We start from the raw sequence: 17,993 nt of genomic DNA, 5'->3' as shown, positions 1-17,993 counted from the left end.
TGTGTGTGTGTGTGTGTGTGTGTGTGTGTGTGTGTGTGTGTGTGTGTGTGTGTGTAGAAGTTAGCAGTGCTATGAACTGTTTTTCTACAGGATTTTACGCTTCCCAGCAACAAATGACTGCAGTCATGCTGTTTCAAACATGTTTCTTTGCTGTAGAAGGAATAGCTTTACTTGGGCTGTTTTGTTGACTAATGTGATTCATTTGTCAGTGTCAAACACAGGTATTACAGTAAGCACTGTATTGCAGAGGTGTGGACTCGAGTCACATGACTTGGACTCGAGTCAGACTCGAGTCATTAATTTTATGACTTTAGACTTGACTTGAAAAAATGTTCTAAGACTTGTGACTTGACTTGGACTTTTACACCAATGACTTGGGACTTGAATTGGACTTGAACCGGTTTACTTGAAAAGACTTGATATTTTACCCCAAATATAAAATTTAACATGCATATTATATAGAGATTGAAAATGTGACGTCATTCACGGGTAGAACCGCAAAGGATTCTGGGAACTCGTGGCAAGCGGTACTAGCGCACGCAGGCTTTCAATTAAAATCAGTCACACAGCGATAAAAAGAAACACAAAAATGTCAAGAAGCTGTTGTATTATTAACTGCAATAGCCGGTCGCATGACAGCCACGGGAAGCCGACGGGTAAAGAGATCGGTTGTTATCGGATTACGTCGTTGAAGAGAAATTGTTCGAGCCATGTTTCCGAAGTAACAAAGACGCGACTGGATTGCAGCCATTCAAAGATCAAATATAACATCCCAGAACACTCCAGCTCACAGGTTAGTCTGCTCCAAGCATTTACACAAAGGTCAGTCTGCTGTTGTAGTTAATGCGTCATTTTTCTTAACATAATTGGTGATATAGGTTACAAGCAAGTCTGGCGCTGAACAGAAATTGTCGCGCTATGCTCCTTTATTTATTGTGCATAAATAGTAAATTATCCTGACACAATATTGCGTTTCGCTTCTGTTATTATGGTACATTGACAAAAACACATACTTTTATTCACAGGATAAAACAGGTTTTTTGTATCACTAATTGTCCAGTACGATTACAGCATACAGTATTATTGTCACTGCTACATTTCTGTGATGGGTACCAGAAATTATTTCCACTACTAATTAATTACCGTTGAGCTCAAAGGTTATATTAATAAACGGTTAACGAATGTGTATTTATGAAGACTATTTGTGAGACTGGTAAACTTACCTTTGTTCGTACGATGGTCTTTCGTTCTACACGGTGCATTTCAAGGTCCTGCACCCATCCGTCGGTAAACTGTACCTGGGCTTGTTGCAGTGACCGGAAGTTACTAAACTTCATGAGTGTATGCACTCACTCCAAGAACCGTATAATTATAAATATGCATATAAATATGCTAAGATGAGATAGCTGACTTCATCTAACTAGCAAATGTTTTCCAGGCTACGTTGGTGATAGTTTTTTTTAATGTGTATGATATTTTGGTCCTACAACCGCATCCAAGAATGACATGCAGCGTATCTCAGAACTGTCGGTGAAAATTATTCTTGGAGCTAAGTTTAATTGAGCTGCATTTTAAAGAGGTGCAATTTCACAATTTGTGTATATTTTCTAAGTTCACTATTTTGTATGTGTTGAGAAAAACACAGATTTTAAGATTACATGGTCTAATATTTACATTTAGCATAACTGCAACATTATTTTTTCGTTTGTTTTTTTTAAAGACTCGAAAGGACTTGAAATTCAAAGTTTCAGACTTGTGACTTGACTCGGACTTTTACACCAGTGACTTGAGACTCGACTCTGACTTGCCTGACATTACTTGAGACTTGACTTGAGACTTGAGGATAAAGACTTGAGACTTACTTGAGACTTGCAAAACAATGACTTGGTCCCACCTCTGCTGTATTGTACTGTAACTGTAATGTCAATAAAGGCTAAAGCCAAGCTAAGGGGAATGTGAAGGTGAGTGACATCAGTTTTTAGTGACATTTAAAACTTCAAATACATTTTGCTTGTGCAATTATTTTTAAGCATCATTTAAATATCTTTCTATCCACCTGAAGGTTTTGGATTTACCACCACGAAGGTTTAATTTTAGGTTTATGTGAGTGCCATATTTCTCTCTGATATAAGGCCTCTTGAAACAGAAATCGAAGAGGAAATTATTTTTTTCTTTAATTTCAATCAATGTTTCCTTAAGTGTCTGAAAGAAAGGACGTATAAGGATTTTGTAAAATTAGTAATTCAATTGTGACAGACTGGAGCCCTGTGACAGACTGGCGACCTGTCCAGGGTGTACCCCGCCTCTCGCCCTATGACAGCTGGGATAGGCTCCAGCACCCCCAGCGACCCTGAAAAGGATAAGCGGAAGCGAATGGATGGATGGATAGTAATTCAATATTTTACATGTCTGTAGAAGAATTATTATAAAATAATCATAATGTTTCATCAGCATTTCAACTGCTGTAGCTAAAATAAAATAAAAATTAGGGTTAAGGTGAATTGTCAGTGTGTTTTTGTTTGTATTTTAACTGTGAGCATACTTTTGATTTTATGGCCCCAAAAGTATAGATTATGAGCTTAACGCATTGAACTTCTGAAGGTCTCTCTAGGCGCCAGAAGACTGGTTCACCGGTATGTTCTTTTGTTACGTAACGAGATGTCCTCCAATCATGGTTTAGAATCATAACGCGGTGCCTTCCTATTGTCCACAGCTATTGGGTGATTATCGAAAAATAGAGGCGGGATTAGCGCAGATCAGGGGAAACTAGAGAACCAACCATCGACGTTGATGGTAGTTGGATTCTTCGCGGCCTCGGGGATTGCTTTATGTCAAGGAAAACAAAACGTAACGTTATGAAGTATTTGGACTAACTATAGCGTACAAAGTCGAGGTCATCTGAAAATGTCTGGCAGAAAGGAATTGATACGGCTAACGTTAGCTTCATCTTCCTACAGTAAAGCTAGCTAGCTACCTTTTCCTCATAAACATTCCTGCGCTAATGTCGGCTAGCTGCTAATGTTAGCATGCCCGTAATAACAGTTGCAGCAAAACGTCTGAACTGTTGATGTTATGTTCTTAACCAAACATGACTTAGTCATATTTTACAGTAACCCAGCGAGGCAAGGGTCTGACTTCTTCTTAAACGAATGCACGTTAATGTCTTCCTTGCTCAAGCCGTGCCTAAAGACGCTCTTTTCGCCTAATCATAACATTTTGTTGTTCCTCAGCAGGCCTCCCACGTGTTACTTGCTGGTACCTTCACCTGCGGGGTGACTTGTAATTACGCAGGAGTGTCTCCTCTGACTTGTTCTAAGGTATAAACATTAGCTAATGTCATGTCATTTCCGTTATGTCAGTGAATTGATTGAAGATGCACGCAGGCAAATCAACAGTATTTTTGATCTTTTCTTTCCTTTTTTAGAATGAAAGCCCTGAACTAGGGCCTGGTCAGTCAGCAAGAAGACGTGGAGGTTACCAGGAAGTACCTAGTTAACAATCGTGAGTGACCATGGCCTACTCTAGCTACAGCAACCTGAGCAGGGCTCAGCTCACCTTTGAATACCTGCACACAAATTCGTAAGTACCAACTTTTTGGGAATTAATTTGCCCGTAAGAACTTCACGATACACAGAGTTACAGCTAGTTAGCCTTAAAGATAGAACTTTAGCAACCGCCTACACACAATACACTGCACCACCTCACCTACTTATTTTTGCAAGATGCCCAGCAATGTTGTTGAATAGAAAATAAGATATAGTCCAGAAAGACGATTAGAGCACGTTTCCCTCATTTTGCTACATGTCATTTTATATTTAAAACAACTTTACCTTCCATGAGTAATACTTTCCATTCTGTCTGTATGCATTCACAATTCAAAACCTATGCTGGTTTTTATTTTAATAGCTGATGCTGCTACCATTCTTTTACTCTTTTTGTTTTTGCTCTTTGTTGTTATGCATTTTCTTTATTGTCACAAGGGGGGAAAATTGTTTGCCAGTTTCCCACATCAACGTTATAATAAATTTGTTAGATATAATCAGCTATTTTTATTTTCTGAACTTGATAGTGCCTTTGTGTATAATATGTGGAATTGACGGTGTAGGCTCAGAACAGAGTATAGACACGTCACAAATTTTGCAATGAAGCTAAATGTGCTTGCTTCAGTTATTTGTCAAAAAAATCATGTGATATTGGCTGCTTGCAGACATTTATCACTCAGTTTGATCAGTAATGACTCAGGAAAAAAAAGACAAGTTTGGTATATGCTTCTGTGGTATGTAATGTTCAACGTATATGTGGCTTATATTCAAAGTAGGTCGCAGCACCCTTTGGTTGTTCTTTTTGTTATAATGATAATTCATTTTAAGTGGTTAGCTGTCAGGTGAACTGTGGATAGTCAGTCCTTGAAGCTGAACAGATAGTTTTACAGTTAACCAGGAAATGCATGCTTAACTGATAGTTCTTCATTTTATGCTGACACGTGTCAGCAGACTTGAGAAATAACAGTTTTTATAACAGAATAATAATCGTATGTTTGCTATCTGTGGAGTTCAGATGCTGTCACCAAGCATCTCCCATGTGTCCTTGTTCTCTAATGAGCTTCCCTTGTCAGTTTTTACTCTATTAATGGAATATTTGGTCTAACTCTTAGGACAACACATGAGTTCTTATTTGGAGCCTTGGCAGAACTTGTGGACAATTCAAGGTACCTGTTATGATTCACAGCACAATTTTTAAATAAATTATCGAGTATGGGAAAACTTGCATTAACCTGATACCTTTTATCTAGAAAATCTCATATATTTTATTTCTTTCACAGAGATGCTAATGCCACACGTATAGACATCTACACAGGTAGACCTCAGAGTAAAATATCCAATTTCATATACTGAAACTTATCCAGTGAGTCAATGTTTTTCATATCTGTCTTTTGACTTCCTGCTTGTGTGACAGAAAAAAAAACAGAGCTGAGGGGTGGCTACATGCTTTGTTTTCTGGATGATGGTACTGGGATGGACCCAAGTAAGTGTGACTAAATGATCAAAGAGCAAATTTAAAGCAAGGTTATTGTTGTTTTTGTAGGCCAATGGTTACATACAGTGTATAATTTGTGTCCTTAAACTGCTTTTTTCTTAGGTGAGACAACCCATGTGATTCAGTTTGGAAAGTCAAACAAACGGTCTCCTGAGTCCACTCAGATTGGCCAGTATGGAAACGGACTGAAATCGTGAGTTGTTTTTCCAGTTCCTGTCTGGTATTGATCACGAAGTTGGTACACCAGCATTTCCATATTTACGAAGTTTGTGTGTTTCCACAGGGGCTCTATGCGCATCGGAAAAGACTTTATTTTGTTCACAAAAAAGAACGACACGCTGACTTGCCTCTTCCTGTCGAGGACTTTCCATGAAGAGGAGGGTCTGGATGAGGTCAGTGGCAGTCATGAAACGCTTAGAGACGAGTTTTGTTAGATACGCTTTAGCCACTCACCACACATTCATTTCAAAGTGTACTTTGAATATGTGTCTAGATATTCACACCTGTGTGTTCATGCTTGTGTGTGCTTTCAGTCTGTGTGAACAGTACCCCGTGCTCTCTGCTCAGTTCAGAAACATGTTGAAATTTTACAGCAGCCTACTTGAATAATGCTGTAAATCCCTGGACAAATACAAAGAATGGAACAAAAACTGACAGCACTGCAAAATGCAAATTGTGTAATATTAAAATTTAGATAACTTCTAAATAAATTTAAAACACCAAAGGTTGTCACAGACATATCAACAATCTTATATCTTATAGCATAAATCAAGACCTAATGCAGACCTTCCCAAAGTGTACGGCCCACCCCCTAGGGGGGGGCGCAGAGCCATTGCAGGGGGGGCACGGAATAAAAAGGGAAAAAAAAAAACCCCAAAACGCTTGGACACTGCTAGCATGGGGCGCCCACACAAACGTAAAGCAGGAGATGAAGCATCGCATGTTTCCAAACCAGCTTCCTTCCAAGCCAAAGACTAGAAAATATGGTGCAGCATATCTTCCCTTTGGTTTCACCTGCACAAGTGCCGAGGTAGGTCTCCCTGCAGAATTGGTTTTCCCTTCGTCGGGAGCAGCGCTGGGCTGTTCAAATCACAGACAAACAACATCCCACATTCTTGATTTTTAGTTCACAAACACTTCTCATAATGACTAACTACTCCTGACATGTTAGCTCCTTATACAGTAAAGTTACAGTGGGATACAAATAATATCAGGCTGATCCTGCCACGATTTATTCCCTGGTTCAAATCACGGACAAACAGTATCCCACAGCTGTTTATGTTTTTGAACCCATTTTGCACAGAGAGGCATTTTTTGAAAAATGTATTGATAGCAATGTTGAATATTATTACACAGGAAAAAACAACTACAATACTAAAATAATTACACCGTGACGCCTCTGCCTTTGTAAATGGAGGGACAGTAACTGCGTGTGTATATGTAAGCGTTTAAAAACTGAAGATGGTCAGATTAACAGTATTTTGTCTATGTGCCATTCTGCAATTCATCTCATGTAAACAATAACGTGGCGCACAGCGTGACTTGAAAAAAGGCACATACCTTTGACGTTGCGTGATGAACTCTGTATTCCTCGTCCACACGTAAATGCAAAAAAGGATTTTTAAAAAAATCTCAGTTTTCGTTGATTCGAAACGCCGTTTACGTGTGAACGAAAACAGCTGCGTTTTCAAAAATACTCGTGTAGGTGTAGACGTAGCATAAAAGAGTTAGTAGTTTATTGCTACCTGTAATTTATTGCAGTTTACTTGTATTTGCTTAATTGTTTACTAAATGTTTGAGGTGTGAAATAAACCGCAATGGTGCAAAATATGGGTGTATGTGGTTGGAGGATGTGTTTGTGCGCGGGGGGGAGGGGGGGCATTTTTCTTGTTAAACAAGGGGGGCTTAGCAAAAGAAGTTTGGGAACCACTGGCCTAATGGAAGATTGGAACAACGGATGAAATGATTACTAATTGTGGCTCAGTGATACATTTTTGTATATAATTGATTTGGATGTAAAAAAGTGATCTACATTTATGTGAAAAAGAAAGGATACACTTTCATTTGTAAAGTTTTGTGCATCAGGACATAATAAAAAAAATCAATCGGTCGTAAAATTAGCTAAATACAACCTCAGATGGGCAAAATATGTTCATCTCATATTCAATTAAATTTTATTTATACAGCGCCAAATCACAACAAAAGTCGCCTCAAGGCATTTATATGATATGACATTGAACATATGTTATATTAAACTTTAAAAAAAAAAAACTAAGCAAAAATGCAGAAGCAGTGTGTGAGAAACTAACTACACTGCAACCAAGGTCAGACTATGAAATCCTCAGAAATTGCAAAAAACCAAACAAACCAAGAGCTACATCTCAGATTCTGAGTATGTTAAAGTTCATGACCAGACAATTAGACGAAGACAAAATAAGTATGACCCGTTTGAAAGAGATACCAGGACAAAGCTTCCTTTCTCTTAAAACAAAACAAAACAAAACAAATAAACATTGCGGCTCAGATTAGATTTGCACATTTACATCTGAAACCACGAGTCTTATGAAACAATGTCATTGGGATAGACAAGAGTAAAGTGGAGATGTTGGACCATAATACACAGCACCAAATGAAAACCAAATGCAGCATATGAGCACAAAGATCTCATAACTGCGTAGCACAGTGGTGGAGGGGTGATGATTTGGGCTTGTCTTCTAGCAACAGAACCTGAGCATCTCGGGCTCATTGAGGTGACCTCTGTATACCAAAGTATTCTAGGATCATCTTTCCAAAAAATAAAGCTTGGTTGAAACTGGGTCGTTTAACATGATATTGATCCCAAGCATGGCAGCAAATCTACAATCAAATGACAAAAAAAGGAAACAAATCAAAGTGTTGGAAGGGTCCAGTCAAAGTTCAGATCTCAGCCTGATTGAAATGCTGAAAGTTGGCTCTAAAATCGGAGTAGACAGTGCTTCTGCATTTTGCCTTAGTTTTTGTTAAACAAATAAGGGCATGGTGTAATGTGTGTAGTTTGGAAACCACGTGGTTCTCCAGCAAACTGATTTAAGGTCACATTTGTCAGATTCCAAAACATGTGGAAAGCTAACTGCTCTGGGTTACTTAGGGTTTTCATCCCCTTCCCTCTACAGGTGATAGTGCCTCTTCCTTCCTGGGATATAAAGACCAAGGAGCCGCTGACGTCTGATCCAGAAAAGTACGCCATAGAGACCGAACTGATCTTCAAATACTCACCTTTTAAAAATGAAAAGCAGCTGATGGAGCAGTTCAACAAAATAGAAGGCAACAGCGGTAAGCATTTAAATGTGCATCACTATGTAAGGAACTGACAAATTGATATGTTGTTACTTACTTTTGGTGTGGTATTTTATATTATCTATAGGAACGCTAGTGATAATCTATAATTTGAAGCTGATGGACAATGGAGAACCAGAGCTGGATGTAGAAACGGATCACCAGGACATACTGATGGCTGGGACACCTGCTGAAGGAGTGTAAGTACAGTTGTTACTGTTAGTTATGATGTCATTATTATTGTGGCTCACAGATATGATTTTGGTGGTTTTTACTTCAGTATCAGAAACCAGTTTAAAATTTCATCAAATGTCCAGCTGGACTCGAGGATGAACTCAAACTTAATGGTGATCAAATTTCAAAATCAAAATGTTTGTAATGACTTCACTTCACAAATAATTGCTGATTGTGCTGGGGGGTGTTGTTTATCCACAGGGGATAGCAAGGGATCTCTATGGCATTAGCATATGAATTTATAATATTAATTTATATTGGGTATTTTTGAGTTGGGTATTTTTATTGGCAAGCTAATAGTGATTCAGCTTAATATTGATCATTTATCGTTGTTTAAAGGTAGAGCCCTGCAAGTTGACTAGTTGGAGGAGGCAGAAAACCACAAAGTAAAAATAGTTTGATGACAGCATGTCTAATGCACCACTTCTTGTTCACAGGAAGCCAGAGAGAAGATCGTTCAGGGCATACGCTGCTGTTTTGTACATTGACCCACGCATGAGGATTTTTATCCAGGGTCATAAAGTCAGGACTAAGAGACTTTCGTGCTGTCTTTATAAACCAAGGTAATATAGTAACGCACATATGGACTCTCTGTAACTTGTTTATTCCAGTGTTCACACTTTGATTGGACTTTCTGTCCTATTTAAAGGTGTTATAAATACTCATCAACTCGGTTCAAGACCCGTGCTGAGCAAGAAGTGAAGAAAGCTGATCATCTTGCAAAGATTGGTGAGATAGTGGGTTATTAATCCTGCTAATTAAAGTTTGCTTTAGCTTTAGTTCATGTGAGAATAATATGTGGTGTATATTTCAGCGGAGGAGAAGGCCAGAGAGGCAGAGAGTAAACGCATGGCTTTGGAGGCCAGATTAGGAGAGGACCTATCAAAAGACTCACGGGTAAGCTAAGGAAAACCTTTGGTTAATTGTCAAGTGCAGATGTGTAGTGTTTATGTAAAACGGGTTTTGGGCAAAGCAAGTTTAGTTGTATAGCAACAGTTAATGACAAACACATCAAAGTGTTTTAATTATTCAATTATTAAAGAAACAGGGAAATTTAAGAAAAGGTGTACTTTGACATGATTCAGTGGTTGATTCACAACCAAAAAACGATGACGTTAAATTTCTTCTTTGTCTCCCTCCTTTTACTCCATCAGGCAATTTTGAGAAAAGTTCAAGATGCAGCCATGATGCTGCGAAGGGATGCTGACATGAAAAAAAGGATTCTTGAAGCCAAACAAAAGTATGATTAACAAAAATGGCAAACTTTATAGATTGTAGGCTGCTAAAATTCTGTTCCTTTGTTTGGCTGGAAATGTATATTAAAAAATGCCTCAAAATAAGATTTGTACATTAATTTTGTTTGCCGACCAAATTATTTGGCATCTAAATTTTATGTAAATGTATTTCTTACCAATCTACGTTTCTTCCTTGTTCTTCAGAGCATTAAAGGAGCCCAAGGAGCTGAATTTTATATTTGGAGTGAACATTGAACAGAGGGACCTGGATGGGATGTTTGTGTACAACTGCTCTCGTCTCATTAAGATGTATGAAAAGACTGGTCCTCAACTGGAGGGAGGCATGTAAGTAAAATGCACTAAAAGTGAAAAATGGCAGGAAATGAGCAAGTGATTAAGTTGTAATTTTAAACTATTTGGTTCATGTGTCTTAGGGCATGTGGTGGTGTAGTTGGAGTAGTGGATGTCCCATATTTAGTTCTAGAGCCTACTCACAACAAACAAGATTTTGCGGATGCTAAAGAGTATCGACATTTACTAAAATCCATGGGGGAGCATCTGGCTCAGTACTGGAAGGACACAAACATTGGTAAGCTTCCCTGAAGTTGCTGGATTTCTGTTTATTGCTGCACCTCAAATTACAAGTAAAAATACCCCCCATACGCCTGGGAGTTTTAAGCATGTTCCATGATTAATACATTATCCTGCTAGAGTGTTAGACAATTCAGATACAGTTGTAATCACCATTATTGATCTACCAGCTGCTGGAGCTTTAAGGTGATATTACCGGTACCTGTGATATTGGATTGAGAAATGTTTGAGTCAGAGGTGAAGTATAAGTTTCATTTTAGCTGTATTAAGGGTTCCTTCCCTAAATAAAAATTCAGCTTTGGTTCAACTTATTTTAATTATAGCAAATGACTTGCAACTGTATCAACTGATCTCACATCTGCATCTGTGTTTGTCATGCAGCACAGAAAGGCATAGTGAAGTTCTGGGATGAGTTTGGATATCTGTCTGCCAGCTGGTCTGCACCTCCATCATCAGAGTTGAGATACAAGAGACGCCGTGCCATGGAGATACCACTTACTATTCAGTGTGGTAAATTGAGCACACACATTTAGAGGACATGCAGTATCTCAGCTTCCTGCAGAAAACTCACTCTCTGATTATGCTTTTTCTTCTTTTTTTAAGATAAATGTTTAAAATGGAGAACGCTGCCTTTCCAGATGGATGCAGTGGACAAACGCTACCCAGACAGTTGGGTGTGTCTCATGAACCCTGACAGCACTCAGGACAGGTACTGACACAATGAGCTTTTTCAGATAACTTCATTTTCTTATCTTATCTCATCTCATTAAGCAAAACGGTTATCAAGTTTCTAATTAAACTTATTGGTTATTTTTGATTGCTAAAAAACAGTTTTTAGTATAATTTAGAACAGAGTTATAATGAAATTATACAACTGAATTGTTATTCAGAAGCAGCAGAAATATTTACAGCAGCACAATATGATGGTTTGATCTGGGAGTGGAAGGTTTGTTAAATAGCTTGTTTGTAACACTGTTCATATCATCATATCGTTCATGTCAGCTCTTCAACTGTGCCATAGTTGAAGGTACTGGTGTCTGATGGTATCCTCCAAATAGCCGATGTTATAAATGACACTTCAGTTATAAGTGTAAATATTAAAGCAAATCTTCATTGGCTTCACCTTTGCCACAGGTGCCTCTTGTGCCTACAGATGAGGTTGTTGTGCAGTCACGAATGTGACCAAAATGTCAGGGTATATTTAGTATACCACTTTTTTTTTTCCTCTCTGAGTTTTTCTAGTGATAAGAAAAACCCTATGCACTGAGGAGTTCAAATCCAACCGGAAGTTGGAGATTCTGCAGCAATAAACAAAAAACAACAACAAAAGAACTTTGAATAATGTATTAGCTGAAGTGCTTATGCCATGAGAAAGTACCTACTAGTGTGGTAATATATTTTGTATGTTCTATATAAATTGTTTACATATTGTTATATATTGTTTGGAAATTGTTTTCAGATGTGACGCTCCTGAACAGAAACAGAATCTCCCATCTGGTGTTTTGAAGAAAGATAAGCCAACAGCTGAAGACAAACAAAAAGAGCTAGCAGAGAAAATCAAACAGCAGCAGGAGAAGCTGGAGGCCTTGCAGGTATCCTGTCCAACTCTTGTTGTCTGTGTGTCTGTGTTTGGTTTGTTTTTTGTTTTTTAAATCTCTCTGTTTGTGTCTATCACCACAGCATATGTATATTCTGTTTGTTCCCTGCCAGAAAACCAACACCATCAAATCTGCAGCAGATGTAAGAAAGCTCCCATTGGAGGTTAGCATGAAACCAACAGAGAGTTCCTCTCAGGTAAAAACAAACAAAAAACTCCCTGTACTGTCTTGTCTTTCTACTAGTTCTACTAGTTAACTCTCGGCATATCGTATATGTATTTCTGATTTTAATATCACTGCACGTATGAGGAATAACAGGAAAACTACCATTCTATTCTCTCTCTCTGTCTCTGTCTCTGTCTCTCTGTCTCTCTCTCTCTCATTCCAAAATGGATTCAATTATTTATTTATTTATTTTACCTCAAAATTCTACTCACAATAACTTAGTTGTGTGTTTAGAGCCGTTGTCCTGTTGGAATATGAACCTTCGCCCCAGTCTGAGGTCCAGAGCTCTCTGGAGCAGGTTATCCTCAAGGATTTCTTTTATGTCACTGCATTCCCAAGACTCTGACTCATCTCCAATTTTCTCCTCCAAAAAATATCCACACAGCATGATGCTGCCATAACCACGATTCACTGTAGGGATGGTACTGGCCATCCATACAGCAGTTCCTGGTTTCCTCCTGACATGACACTTGGCATTCAGACCAAAGAGTTCAATCCTTGGTACAGATTTATTTTTGAATTTTGTTTCTCATCGTCTGAGAGTCCTTCGGATGTCTTTTGGTAAACTCCAATCAATTTTGGAATAAGACTGTAACATGACAAAATGTAGAACAAGTGGAATGCTGGGAATACTCTCTGGATGAACTGTATGTTTCCTTTTCTATGTAAATATGAACTGAAAATTTAAAAAAGGAGTTTTGTGTGTTCAGTCTTAAACAATTTAATTGCGCTGTAAAAGGGTCAGACTAAAGACAAACACTGCTGTTGATGGTGATCCTTTTTTCCTTTTCTTTTTTTTTCCTCTTTGTTCAAATGTATTCATTATCATACTCAAATACTAGTTTTGTGTCCTTTCATGTTAACAATTCAGGCAACCAGGTCTTCTGAAAGGTCTGTTGCACGCCCACGCTCCCCACCACTCCCAGCTCACCTCAAAAATGCCCCAAGTGCCCCACCAGGACGTAGTGCTTCTCAGCGGCCCACCCGAACATCAGCCATACCACCAACTCCACCAAAGGTTGAGCCATCCAGGTCCAGAGCTGCAGCAAAACCTCCTCCATCTGCAGCAAAACCTGTTCCCAAAGCTACTGCCAAAACACCTCCACCCAGCCGCAGCTCACGGGTATGTTACAGGTTTGATTTAACAAAAGGTTTTATTGTAAAAGTATTTCATATGGCTTCATGTACAAATCCTACCATAAAGCAGTGTAAAATACTGAAAGCTGTCTCCTCATATAGGCATCTGCCAAAGCTTCACCTGCCAAACCAGCAGCTGCTGGACAGCGCAAGAGAATAATAGAGCAGGAGGAGAGTGAGGAAGAAGAAGAGGAGGAGGAGGAAGAAGAAGAAGAAGAAGAAGGCAGCGAGGAGAGTGAAGAAGAACCACAGACAAAAAAATCCAAGATGGCTGCAGCTGCCACTAACCGTGGCAAAGTCGTAGAGAAGGCCCCACCTCCCAAACGTGGAAAGTTGGATGAGGTAAAGAACAGAGGCAAAAACTGTAGTGCAGATTTGTAACTGCTGAAAATGTATTACAGCTCTGAAAAACAACTGCACATCAAAACAAGATGATTAACCTGGGGTGTGAAATGAGAGCACTAGTAATTCTGCACAAACCTTAATCCTGCGTGTTCAGCGTGCAGCTTGCTCAAAGGACTTTTGCTTTTGCTCGCATTTTCCCGCTTTTGCTTTCTGAGAAATAAATTTCAGGATGTGGATAAGGTAATGAATGGACTAGGAAGTGATTGTATGCTCAACATTATTATGATATCTACATTAATTCAGGTAAAGTCTGTCAGTTTTAAATTAATTAGCTGCTTATTGGAGCAAAGCTTTACTCATACTGCTCACTTACTTTATGGTGTCTGAACACAAAGTAGCTGCAATTAAAGTATCTTAGACTTCTGCTTAAGACACTAAGGGAACATGGACATACCTGGGTGGTCCATCAGGTTGCTGAACCTCCGATCAGAACCCCTTTGCTATTGACCTTGCAGGTTAAAACACACTCTCAACTTGAGAAGAAAGGAGTGTCTGCCCCTACACGGCAGGCACCAACAACACCATCCTCTGCCCCTAAATCCGTTTCTACACACGGGGCTAAAGAAAAGGTAGCTTTATTGGGTCCCTCTCTCTTCTACTGTCGAATCAAGCTGGGCTGCCTGCTGCTCTCACAACTTCTAACAATCAACACTTACTTTTTCAGCTCATGTAGATTAACGGTTCTTTCAAAACAAAACAATCATTTTATTAATATATAACAGTTTCTTTATAACCAAGCATGCCATTCATTTCAACCTCTAAGTTGTTGAAGACTGTATCTAACCCGACTGCCTTTTCAGTGATTTCTCAAACTGTTGTGGTCATATTTTGTTTGTATTTTTACAGGCACCTGATAAAGCTCTACAACAGGAACCAGAAAACGACACTAAAAATGCTCAGAAAGGTGAGATGATGGTCCACTCTCTACTGATGTGAATCAAATACAGAACTGGAAAATGAGTATTTTCTTCTCCAGATAAGGGTCTGCTGGTCGAAGTACGTGTCAATAAGGAGTGGTATACGGGCAAAGTCATCGCCGTTGAGGCGAATAAACAAAGTGTTCGCTGGAAAGTTAAATTTGACTACGTACCTCGGTCCACCCCTAAAGATCGATGGTAAGATGCAGTCTGTGTGAATGTTGCGTTCTAAACATGTTTTGATGACATGGCAGGTGATTCGAATCTTATACATGTATGGATCTCTCTGTAAAGGGTATTTAAGGGTAGCGATGAAGTCCGGCTGATGCGACCACCATCTCCAATCTCTCAGACACCTGACACCCAGCAGGAGACCGAGAAGGGTCCGGCACCCATGGAGCCAGACACTACTCAGCCAGGAACCAGCCGAGAGGTGACTGACAGCCTGGTCACCATGTTGAGGTGAGCTGGTTACAATGGTTACAATGTTGTTATCATTCTTTATTGAAGTCTTGTAACTCTCATAACTGCTGTGTGTTTATCGTGCTCTTGATGTTTCTAGAACAATGCTGCGTTACTTCTTTCCTCCTGCTTTTCGGATCCCAAAGGACGATGTTAATAGCATGACAGCCGAGGAGCTGGTTGCCTTTCCTTTGGTGAGATAATAAAAGCTTCTTCTATCTTGTGACGGAAAGCAAAAGCAGAATGCTAAATTTAAGCAGAAAGATGCAAGAAAAAGAAGCTTAAATAGCACAGCAAAAAGAAATATGAATGTGAATGTTGTCTGTTTCTGTATTCACCATGCCTCTCACCCTATGGCAGCTGGGATCATGTGCTTGTTGTATCAGTCTTGCGTGATGAAGAAAGAGTGAAAGTAGAACTGAATTTACTGGTTGATCTGTTCCCACAAAGTTTCAAATTGATGGAGGTCACTGTAAATGAACTGACCATCTTTGGGAACCCAAAATGTCTGCTCAGTCTACTTACCTATCACCGTCTTTGACACTTGAGCCAGACTTTTTCACACCTCATCAGTGTCCACAAGTCTGATGGAAAAATTAGATTGTAGTGAAAATGATCTTCCGCTGCAGTGTGCAGGGTTCCGCTGCAGCTTGGGAATGCCTCGGTGTTTCACAAGACCAGCTGGAGGAGTTGGCCAAGGAGTTAAGGCTGGTCATCTCTGCTTAGTTTGCTGGATAAGTGCCAGAAACTAGATGGATAATAGTTTGATCTTTTAGTGTGAGATGAAACTAGATGGGGAAAAAAAACTTGTTAAATAACTAGATAGTTATTTAACAATGGCAATAGTGCACAAATTAACATTGAAATTATAAGTGAAGATGTTAACTGCTGTGTTTTCTTGCCAATTCTGTTGAATTCTCCCACTGATTTGTTTTTGTTTTTTTGCCTCCTGCATATAGAAAGAGTATTTCCAGCAGTATGAATCGGGCCTGCAGTCATTGTGTAATTCATACCAGAGCAGAGCTGATGCCAGGGCCAAAGCTGTGGAGGAGAAAAACAACAACACTGAGCTCAAACTAAAGGAGGCAGACGAGAAATTACAGAAACTCCGAACAAACATTGTGGCCCTTCTGCAGAAAGTACAAGAGGTAATACTTCTTAATCTGTGCTCCTCATCATGTGCACATTGTTGATAAACCCTCCCCCCTTTGCAGAAAGTGAGTGATTATCGTGCCTTTTTTCCTCCCACAGGATATTGACATAAACACAGATGATGAACTTGATGCTTACATAGAAGACCTCCTTACAAAGGGTGATTAAAGAAAACCAAAATCAAATGAAAGATGTGAACATTAACAAACTGGTCATCATTTCAAGTCTCCATGGACCCACTCTCATGTGTGAATATTTGGGGTTTGTTTTCATTAATCCCTCCATGTGTTGAATCAGTTTGTAACCGGTTTGTATTTTTAGGTTCTCACTGTCGATTGCCTCTGGGCCTGTGGTTTTATTTTGTCCCTTTTTATTACCCTCTTACATCTGTTAATCTATGTTTAAAACATGCTATCCTGGTTAAGCTGTTAAATAATTTGTATGTTTATTGCAGCGTATGCTCTTTTATATAGTCAACTGTTGTTGTGACAAACTACATTTCTTCATTTTGGTCCATTGTCAGGTGACATTTTCACACTAAAGACTTGGGCTTAACTCGTCTCTGTTCTGTATTGCAGCCTGTAGTTACACAGTTATTTTTATTTTTGCACACTAAAAACACATCAGTGTTCTCCAACCTGGACAGAAAACCGGGTTCATCTTTTATGTTTGGGAGATATTCCCCATCCATAAACAGGAGCTACATACTGGGTTATATCAGTACATTTATTATTCCTTTAAATTCCTTCTTCATTTAACCTTTGACTGTTCTGTGTTCATTTTGGGAAGAAAAAAAAAAGGTTAACTGCTGAATTGTTTAATAATTATTCAGTGCCTCTGTCCTTCTTTTTGAACAGATTTTTAACCCATCATGGAAATGTTTTATTAAACGGTGCATGCTTTCAGTCTTTATGTTCTCGTTGGAACAAAGGATACTGTATTTTTGACAAACCTTTACTTGGAACAATAAAACTGGTTCAGCAACACATTATGTTGGTCAGTATGTGGTGTTTAATAAAGTATTTGTTCTGGGAAATTTTACATTTGGGCTTAAGTAAATTATAGTGTTACAGGAAGGGATTTCTGTCGCCATGACAGTAAATATTCTTGAATTTAGTTTTGTTGGTAGTGCTTAGAGCCCTGTGTTCTGTGGATTATCTTTGTCTTTACAAACAATCCATTTTCAATCCGATTTTTCTACTCTTGGATCTATTTTATATAAATGAGACATGAAACACAAGGTTTAAACGGCAGAAAATTCTTACAGGGATTCTTACAAGTCTGTCCAGCTTCACAGTGGAAGGTAACCTGACTGGATGCACAATCTCTTAGTATGTTGTGGAAGCTGCTTGGCTAATAGTACACACAACAGAGTCCAGGTATCCACCAGTTTCTACCGTCGGCTTTTACTGAAAGCTCAGATGATTCATAAGAACACTTCCTACTAAAATCTTTCCTTTCCTGCCACCTGCTAGGAGGTGCAGAAGCTAGCGTTCATGAACTATAACAGGTTCATTGGCTTTAAAAAAAAATTAACAATGAACGTAAACACTTTGTTTATTTTGAGTCATCTCGTCAACGCAGTTACAAAAAAACATAACTAAAAGGGATGTTTTATATAAGATAACCTTTATTAGTCCCACACATATTTATTTATATAAACATATCATACCCGATATTTTATC

At 38.9% G+C, this 17,993-nt stretch overlaps 1 protein-coding gene across 3 annotated transcripts; it reads left to right on the top strand.

Annotated features, from left to right (window-relative positions):
* Window positions 1-2,710: 2,710 nt before the first annotated feature.
* morc2 (MORC family CW-type zinc finger 2) lies at window positions 2,711-17,296 on the top strand. 3 transcript variants are annotated; one of them, XM_026188201.2, is made up of 29 exons: window positions 2,711-2,847; window positions 3,234-3,317; window positions 3,425-3,579; window positions 4,655-4,708; window positions 4,823-4,857; window positions 4,957-5,025; window positions 5,140-5,230; window positions 5,321-5,429; window positions 8,190-8,349; window positions 8,441-8,552; window positions 9,024-9,149; window positions 9,236-9,315; window positions 9,401-9,483; window positions 9,741-9,826; window positions 10,026-10,166; window positions 10,256-10,410; window positions 10,794-10,922; window positions 11,016-11,121; window positions 11,872-12,004; window positions 12,123-12,206; window positions 13,107-13,358; window positions 13,475-13,714; window positions 14,233-14,346; window positions 14,624-14,681; window positions 14,754-14,892; window positions 14,989-15,156; window positions 15,257-15,350; window positions 16,116-16,304; window positions 16,408-17,296. In XM_026188201.2, exons 3-29 carry the CDS (start codon window positions 3,512-3,514, stop codon window positions 16,474-16,476), a joined length of 3,144 nt encoding a protein of 1,047 aa, XP_026043986.1. In that variant the 5' UTR covers window positions 2,711-2,847; window positions 3,234-3,317; window positions 3,425-3,511; the 3' UTR covers window positions 16,477-17,296. The 3 variants fall into 3 exon arrangements, with proteins under 3 accessions (XP_026043986.1, XP_026043988.1, XP_026043987.1); XM_026188202.2 differs by having other exon boundaries at window positions 2,721-2,847; window positions 3,231-3,317; XM_026188203.2 differs by lacking the exon at window positions 14,233-14,346.
* The last annotated feature ends 697 nt before the right edge of the window (window positions 17,297-17,993 follow it).

Source organism: Astatotilapia calliptera, chromosome 12 (genome assembly GCF_964374335.1).
Source record: "Astatotilapia calliptera chromosome 12, fAstCal68.1, whole genome shotgun sequence".
NCBI lineage: Eukaryota > Metazoa > Chordata > Actinopteri > Cichliformes > Cichlidae > Astatotilapia > Astatotilapia calliptera.
Note: the sequence above shows the minus strand (reverse complement) of the source record. Positions and strands in the feature narration are given on the sequence as shown.